Here is a 9,314-nt window from a genome sequence, read left to right as displayed (position 1 = left end):
TCTTTTGTATACATACAGTTACCATTACTTTGAAGAAAAAAATAATTTGTAGCACCTTTACTTTTAAGAGCAGTTCAGTATTAAATTTTTTTCATCACTCCTTTGTGAACTGCACTAGATCCAAAAGTACTGTTAATGTGACTTTTTTATCAACCTTAGACCTGTGTAAAGTCGAGATGGGGATTTGTACAGATTAATGATGGTAACTAATTAGTTGGGGCGGGCACACATATCACCTCAGATCAAGACATTTGTCATCAATAAAAAAGAAAATAAGCCGATTGACAATTCTTATAAATAACAAGGACAATAATAGTTTGAAATGCAAGGAATTACAATTTATAAGCAAGTTTTATTCAGACATTGTGAAAAATAGATATTTCTGAAAATTATGCTTTATTCTTTTTAAGACCTATTAACCTATTGACGTAGTAACCTAGAAACATCTGATCTACACTGTGTATAGAATAGCTAGGCTTCGCTACCAATAGAATTATACATAGATTATTATTTAAAATTAATTTAAGATCATAGTTTATTTTTTAAGTTCAGTATGATGCTAAAATTTTTACTAGCGCTCTGTTCGTCCCTAGAGACACATTTTCAATTTTGGTTTTGAAAAGAAAAAGTTAAAAAAAATTGCGGTTATTTTTTTTCTAGTGTTGATTTCCATTGTAAGGTTGATGGTATCCTAGTTATAATCTTTTCTTGGACATATTGTAAAATAAATTGTAAAGAAGAACCATATCAGCAAGATTCTTAGGTACAATTCTATTGGAATATTTTCCAAAGATTAAATTTAAGGATATTAACTGGTCTTTAAGCTATAGTACTGACTAAATTATCATTTTATTATTTGTGTTATAAGCATACATAAGAAGTACTGTATTTTTTCTAAACTCTTTGTTTTCTAAAATAATCCAATTAGGCTGGCCAGTTTTTAGAAGCGTAGCAACCTTCTTAAAAAAGGAATGTCTCTACGTCACATCTATTAACGAAAAAATATCCAGGGAGGGAGGGGACATTCGGCTTTTTATTTCACTAGTCTCCAAAGTTTGTAATAACGTTTTCTTATTCGTTGACTTTTATTGAATTTCGATTGGTTGGTTCTTTAAGTTTAAATGTTTAAACCATCTACTTAGGGGATAATTTGTTGATCATCATTGGGGAGGCACATTAATTTATCGACCATTGTCTTATCCATTAAGATCCCTCATAGCTACCATGATAATTTGCGAGATTAAAAAAATGCATTATGAAAGGATATAATGAAAATACCAATAGGAAACTATTGTGGATACAACTACCATAGGGGAAAAGTGTGGATATTCAACTACTCTTGGGAAATATGCGTGGATACTCAGCTACTATTGGGGAATTTGTGGATACTGGTATTGAGCCAAAAAATGAAATGTTAAATTCAGTAAACAATGAATTGAAAATCATATAAATATTTCTTGCATTAGTTATTTTAGTTGTATAAAAATCTATTTGTATTTTATTATAAAGATACCTATGAAAATAACTATCATTGTTTTACTAAGTTTTTAGACTTTTCTAGTTATATAACTAATTTAGTTATGAACTAATACATGCACAAAATATAAAAGTTATGGCTGTAAATTATATGTAATGTTAGTAGCTTCGCCCCTAGAAGCCTCTAGGGAAACTTGAGGTGGTGACTCAATCTCCCCTTCTTTCAAATTTAGTTTTAAAAAGAAACCTAAAAAATACATTTTTTAAAAGATGCAATTTCTCTGGGGAAGTTGGTGGTACACTTCTCTTAAATAGTTATAAACCTTCCTAGAATCTCTAATGGGTAATGATAACGGTTTAGTGGTTGGCGAGATCCTTCGGTAGAAACAGATAGACATCCTGTTACTTTTGTCTATTGATATGTACTTCTTAAAAATGCAAGGTGTTGGGCATTACCAAAAAATGTACTTTTGAAGCTGTTGAAATTTTGCTTAATACTAGGAAGCTGTTGAAATGTTTATAAAGAGAGTTTTGTTGTTCTATACTTTTCTACTTGTTAAAAGCGAAGCATTTCTTCAATCTGTAGTTAAATAATAGTTAGCTTCCATCGGTAGCTCGTTATCAGAGAATAAATAAACGTTTATTTCGTTGATTTTGTTCATAAGTTTTTTATGAAATATTTGTAATATGTCCTTTTCTAAAGCAGGTATTCTTCAAACGACGAGAAACAATGTCTCTACAATCGCGTTGATGTTTTAGGTATGCAAGTTAAACATTTCAAAATTGTCAATATTCGTTTGTCCGAATTTTCATTTGTTGATCTTCGCTTTTCCGGATGTTTTGCTCCTTGTTTTTACTTGTGATGTTTACAGAGTGTTTATATTGAAGCTTATGAGAGGATTACAAACACCTCAACACTTAACAGTTGCGCCACTGAGGTTAGTTCTCTTCTCTTAAAGGTGATCAATTAATATTTTTTATCTGTTTATGATCACAATAAAAGACTACATACAAAAATTGGCTGGGCTAAAGCTGTTTTGAAATTCGGCAACTGGCTGCTTAAAAACGGCAAAACTTAAAAAGTCATGAAGTCACAGCTCTCTATCTTACCTACAAAAAAAATGACATTGAAAAAACTAGAGGGAGGGGCTCTTAGAGCCCCCCCCCCCCCCCCCCCGATATGTAAGGGTTAAACTAATTGAGGAAGTTTACGTTTTTTTAGGTACAACGTTGATATTGATCAGTCGATCTTTTAGAATGTTGGCTACTTTTATTAAAAGTTCTAATTAAAATAATCTCCTTACTACTTAAATACAGTTGAACGTTAGCATTTTAGACACAAAAATTTGGTTTATCAAATATTCTAAAGGGTAATTGATATTTATCCCCTTAATAAAAGAAACTTGGATGTTCTTCAAATTGAATTGAAAGTACTGATGATATTTTCGAGAGTATTTTAATCAAACTTAAAAACTGTAAAATTTGATCTCAAGAAAATAAATATAAATTGTTGCAATTTGTGTTACTTTGAATACAACAAAACATTTGATATAATAAGTCTATTCAAAGAGGAGGTTTCGAAAAGATTGAAAGCGTCAAATTGTAATCAGAACTGTCTTTTAAATGTTAGGAAGTTGTACAAAAATAAAAAGTAGTGAAAAATACTTAATTAAAAATTTAAATTAAAAATATCATGAAATACTCCCATTGAAAAAGAGAACAACTTATTCAACTAAACTCTTTTATTTATCATTCTTTACATATTTATAAAACATAAAACTTAACACTAAAAGATCACAATTCATTATTTCCTTTTATTATTTACATTACTTTACATGAAATACTAACAGATACGTCCCTAGAGGCCTTTAGGAAAGGGTTCGAACCTCACCTTTTCATACTACTTTTAAAAAAGAAAAGTTAAAATAAATTTTGGGGGAGTAATTTTTTTGAGAGGGTAGTAGACACCTCCCCTAAGATATAGTTTAAACCTTCTCTGGGCCTAAGAGAAGCTTTACTTTAAGGGTAAACCATATAGGTCCAGTGGTTAGCAAGATCTTTCGCTACAAACAGATATCTTGTTACTTTTTTTCTGTAAATATAATCATTACCAACAAGAAACAAAAATACAATTAGTTTCAAATTGCTTATGAATTATTAATAGAGCATTTATTTGCAAGAAAATGAAGTGTTTGAGTATCACAGCTACTCTATTATATATGAGTGTGTGTCTGTCCGTCTGTCTGTTACGAAACTTGTGTTAAATGACTACATTATTTAATTTTTAAAATCTGATCAAAGATTTCAGTAACTCATTTACAGGTAGTGTATTGTATTTTACTTTATAATACTTAACTGTTTTATGATAATGTTAGCTTGTTTTGTTGCGAAACTTCTGGAAAAAATTAACCTTGTTTTAAAACATTATTTTTTTACATAGAAGTATTAATTTGTTATAAAACAAGGATGACAACATCCATAAAAGCGAAGCACTGAAACGGTAGGACAAACGGACATTAATACTTGTATAGTGTCTAAACTGAATAATCAATAAGAGTTGAAGCAAAATTGTAAGTTAATTTGTTGAAAAACTGCTTGATACAGAATAATGTTTATGGACATACTTACATGTTTAGGACTTGATTATAGAGTTGCTTCGCTTATAATAGTATTCTTTGTTGTCTCAGGAATAAATATACCAAAAATCAGATCAAACGGATAATTAGATCACATAAAAATTTGTTGTTAAAAAAGTAGAAAAATCAACATGTTTAAAATGGACATACGGACATTCTGGTAATGATTATAGAGTTGCTACGCTTTCTAAATCGTACCTAACTACTACAGGAATCATCATGCAAAGTTTGAAATCGATAGGACAATTCTAACATGCCTAAATTAACGAATAAAAGCTATCTATCTCGGACGGACGGACGGACGGACGTACGGACGGACGTACGGACGGACGGACATACCCTAATTATAGAAAAGCTTCGCTTTTAAAAAGTATTTCTGAGATTCCAAAATTTTACTATTTTTACCATTTTTTTTTAAATTTTACTGTCGGTCAAAATTAAAGGCCTTTTATTTAAAAATGCCCTATTAACATATAATTTAAGCATATCCAATCAGACAGAAAAAAAAAATCACCTCGAGTGCTGTATCATCATTTAGTTATTGAATAAAAATAATTGAAAAAATATGATATAACCTACATTCATTAGTTTTTAGCACTTTTAATCAGCTTACAATAAATTTTCCCAGTTAAAGTTTCAATACAGATCATTTAAACAGAAATATGTTTGATATACTTATCAAGTCAAAAATTTACATGTAAACAAATGGACATACAGCCATTCAGACAGAAAAAAACTAGAGTTAGATACATATACAAGTTACTATGCATTTGTACAATGATTTTTAAATTACTCGTTATGTGAAATTTATTTTGTAGTCTTTAATAAAACATAGTTATTTATCGCATTTTATTGTAGACAGCTTTCCGAGGATGTTAAAATAAAAGATTATAAGACTAAAATCAGTTTTGTTAGTCCCATGTGGCTTAAGGCCCGAGCTAAAAAAAATTTTATCAATTTTTTGTATTTTTATTTTAATATTCGAGGAATATTGTCTGTAATACATGATACATTATCTTTTATTATGGCTGAGAATCGGTTCTAATCCAACGGATATTAATTTGTTTCGTAGCCATAGTCAGAAAATTTGCCATTCATTTTTTGTAACTTTTTCGCCTTTATAGTTTTTTGATTCATATAATTTCAGAAAATAAACTGTGAATAAAAAGAAATAATCAGCAATTCAAATACAGAGTAATCCATACATGTATCTAACTGGAGTGTAATATATATATAAATATAAACAAACTAATTATCCTACTTTTTCTATTAAGAGAAATATAGAAAAAAAAACTATTTTTGTATTCTACTTAAATAACTCATGGCTCGGCAGAATAACTTAAAGCGTCTGTGGCTAAGGCTGCCGAGCACTGAGAAAAACTATTTAGAGAGTTAATGAAAAGTTGAAACATACACATATCAGATATCACAGTGCGCGAGAATTTAACTAAATTAAAATAAACTTTTAGTTTTTCATATAAATATGTGTACATTTTTTGTTCAACATAAGCAAACATAAAAATTTGGAGCAAAAAATACAATTTGCATCTGGTTGTTAGAATGAACAAACATCCATAAAAGCGAAGCAGCTCTATAATTGGACAGCAGGTCCATCGAACATTGACACTTGTAGAAATTAATTCATCAGTCCAAACTAAATTTTATCATGCATAAACTTTAATACAGAATTTTTGGACTTTGCTTATAATAACTTGTTGTTCTAGGAGTCATTAGTCCAAAAATCAGATAAATAGGATAATTATATCATACAAAAAGTTGTTTGCAAAAAAAGTAAAAAAAAACAGCATGTTTTAAATGGACGATTTTAAACAGACTTTCTGATAACCATTATACCTAACTGTATGAAATGTTTGAAATAAGTAGGACAATTATAACATGCTTAAATTAATTCCTTACGTGCAAATAGAATCCTAATTATAGAATAGCTTTGCCTTTAAGAGCATCATTTACACAAAATATTACATTATAATTTTGGCGTTAAAGCAATTTACAATCAAATAATTCAATAATTATCATATCTTAAATATTTAACAGATTTAACATCAAGGCATTGGAACAATTTTGGCACAATGATTAAAATAAACGACAAATAAGATTAGCATTAAATTTTAATTAATAAACAGTTTTATTTTACAATTTATACATTTAAGATATTATGTATTAATCTTAATTTTGAAATTAGGATAAACTTGTTTTAGTCAAAATATTTAAGTCACCAATATTATTTAAATACTTATAAAAAGATTAAATTCTTCAGTAAATTTAATTATCACTACAAGTAAATAAAATGATATAACTACTTATAATTTAATTTATTTTTTATCAATATAGAGTTTGTGCTGTTTAAATAAATCCAATTGTGATTTGAGTATTAACATGTTTTTATTATTAAAGTTATCAAATTTATTATTGGTTCATATTAATGTAACAAAAAATGTTAAAGTCTACTATTGATTTTTTTATTCAATGGAATAGTTATTCATCGCATCGTATTATAGACAGCTTTTCGCGGATATTAAATGTAAAATTATAAACTTCAAACTAATTTTAACTTTATGAATTTTATCTTAAAATTCAAGAAAAAAAATTCTGTAACATGATGCTTTACAAGATTTTTTAGTATGTCTGAAAACCAGGGTATCGAAGCCATACTGGAAAAAAATTATTGAAATTTGTTGCCTTCCAAAATTTTCTTTCTGGCCTTTATTTGTTTCATTAGTTTGAAATTTCACAACAGATAAAGGATTTCACCACAGGACTGAGGAATCATATAGATGTCGATTTTTGGCCTTTGTTGTAACTTAGAATCAAGAAATGTAAATAGTCTTGGCCTATGGACACTTAAAGGTTGTATACTTTAGGATATAATCAAATATTTTGCTATATCCATCAGTATTCTTTATCATAATGATAATTATTTTCAACCTGTTGTTATGAGAATAATCTTGATATTTTGTCCATAGCTTGGATTTCAATTTGGCCTTGTACTAGGGAAAGATACCCTGAAAATAAAAAGTTATAAGTACAAAATATAAACAAGGATAACAATAACAAAGTTGGAAGCCGATTGGACAATTCAAACATGCTTGAATTAAAGATAAGAGCTAACAGTTACTGACGGACGGAGACAGATTCTGATTATAGAAAAGCCTCACATTTGAAAATTATTAGATTAAAGTTTTTTATTTTGTTTACTAATCACTTGTTCTTTAAAAAATGAAGTCTGTAAAATGTAATTTTAAAATGAAAATAAAATGATGCTGTGAGTATTGGTGCAAAAAATATGAAGTAACAAAAAAAATTAGCCAATGAGAGGCCACTATAAATTTTACCATTGGTCAATAACGGCCTCTCATTGGCTAATTTTTTTTGTTACGTCATATTTTTTGCACCAATACTCACAGCATCAAATAAAATTAACTAAAACTGTATTCTTTAAACCAAGCCTTTCACTATTAAGTAATTATATAAATTTGATATTCCCTCTAAAACTAAATTATATACAAAGTGTGTGTGTGTGTGTGATTGTGTGTGTGTGTACATTAAGGTTTAACAAAAGGCTTGACTGACATGACAAAGCTTTTACAATGATTCCATGATTCAATTTACTATCAAAGTAAACATAGCACACCACAAGTCTCTTTTCAATGTAAACATTACACAATCAAAATTATAGTATTAGAATTTAGGGTTCGGCCGCAGCAATAAGTCACAGGGATCTAAAGGATAAGACAATGGCCGATAGATTGATGCAAATTTCCAATGATTACATTTATTGGTTGAAACGTTTGGACACTTAACTTATTGAATCAAACAATAAAAATTCATTCATTGGCTCCAGAAAGTAAACATTTTTAATGGCGAAGCTTTGGCTTTGTTTAAACAGTTCGGTAGCCGACGCTGTTTAACCGCTAATTTGAGAATTCCTCAGCTGCAACTAAAACACCGAAAATGTTGGCGTCTGACAAGCCCTTGTAAAAACACGTTTGTTCATTTTCGATAATATGCAATATTTTTTTCTGAAGAAGTACAGAAACTGTAATTACTTGAGGCTTGTCGGTTTATGTGTCGGCTTGAATTATACTTACTACACTGCACTGGTTAAAAGTATGCCCTAATAACTCATCTAAAAGTATGTGTCTTTAAACTTTGGGGCCTTTTTAAAAGGTTGATTCATTAATTTTAGTGTCCCAACGTTTCAACCACCAATTTTAATATACAGAAGGGGTAATTATGTGTATCATCATCTGGAATGTACACCAATCCATTGGCTATTGTCTTATCCTTTTAGATCCCTGGCATTTATTTAAATTAAAAGCTTTAAATGAATGTTACCTGATCATAGCCGGGTCCGCTCATAAATTGTTTATTTCCACATGATTCACTACTACCTCTGAAATTTTAATAGTATTATAGACACCTTTCCGCGGATATTAAAATGAAAAATTATAAGATTAAAAGCAGTTGGCCCGGAGGGACCGAAGGCACGGGATGACAAAGATGGTAATAATTTCATGATTTTTATTCGTTGGAAATTATTTGTAATGCGATGCTATTTAGGATCTTTCAGTATGACTGAGAACTGGTTCTAATCCAGCTGAAAAAAAATCGATTTCGAAGCTATACTGGGAAAAAAACTATACCTGGAACATCCTTGTCTCTGGTGGTTGGTGTAAAGGCCAAGGGGGAGGCCCACCCCGGAGCTAGCACCACCTACAAAATAGACGCCATATTATTCTTTAGTTTCTGGTTGTTTAAGGTGAACCTAGTAAAAGTGTCTGACACTGATTATAGCATAAAAAATTTTGCCAATGAGAGGCCAGTATACACTGTAATTGACCAATGGTAAAATTTATAGTGGCCTCTCATTGGCTAATTTTTTTCCCGTCATAATCAGAGTCAGACACTTTTACTAGGTTTACGAGGTGGGTATAAAAATTTTGAAAATTGAAAAAAATATTTCTAAGAGGATATTACCAACATTTTATGTTTGTTTCTATTCTTTTTATGAATATACTTATCCTTGTATTTTTCTATTCCTCTATTCTTATAATATTTTACCTGGTCCGGGGGAAGGCATAAAGTGAGAGTCAGAGGCCTCCCCATTCTCAGGCTATACCTGAGTACGTCCACTACTGCAAGCAAAAAATTAGATGTTAAAAATTATCATAAACAGTTTAA

The 9,314-nt window shown here is 29.6% G+C and overlaps 1 protein-coding gene across 1 annotated transcript in view; it reads right to left on the bottom strand.

The window, feature by feature from the left end:
- Positions 1–6,775: 6,775 nt before the first annotated feature.
- Positions 6,776–9,314, bottom strand: part of LOC145324759 (glutamate-gated chloride channel subunit beta-like) — a 47,303-nt gene continuing 44,764 nt past the window's right edge. The window contains exons 15-18 of the mRNA XM_080167369.1: positions 9,195–9,268; positions 8,777–8,846; positions 8,469–8,526; positions 6,776–7,135 (exon numbers count right to left, since the gene is read on the bottom strand). Coding sequence (XP_080023495.1) covers positions 9,247–9,268 — 22 coding nt within the window. The 3' untranslated portion in view covers positions 6,776–7,135; positions 8,469–8,526; positions 8,777–8,846; positions 9,195–9,246. The remainder of the gene's footprint in view (positions 7,136–8,468; positions 8,527–8,776; positions 8,847–9,194; positions 9,269–9,314) is intronic.

This window comes from Acartia tonsa, chromosome 7, assembly GCF_053477335.1.
Source record: "Acartia tonsa isolate MP-2025a chromosome 7, ASM5347733v1, whole genome shotgun sequence".
Taxonomy (NCBI): Eukaryota; Metazoa; Arthropoda; class Copepoda; order Calanoida; family Acartiidae; genus Acartia; species Acartia tonsa.
This window is presented reverse-complemented; position numbering and strand designations above follow the sequence as displayed.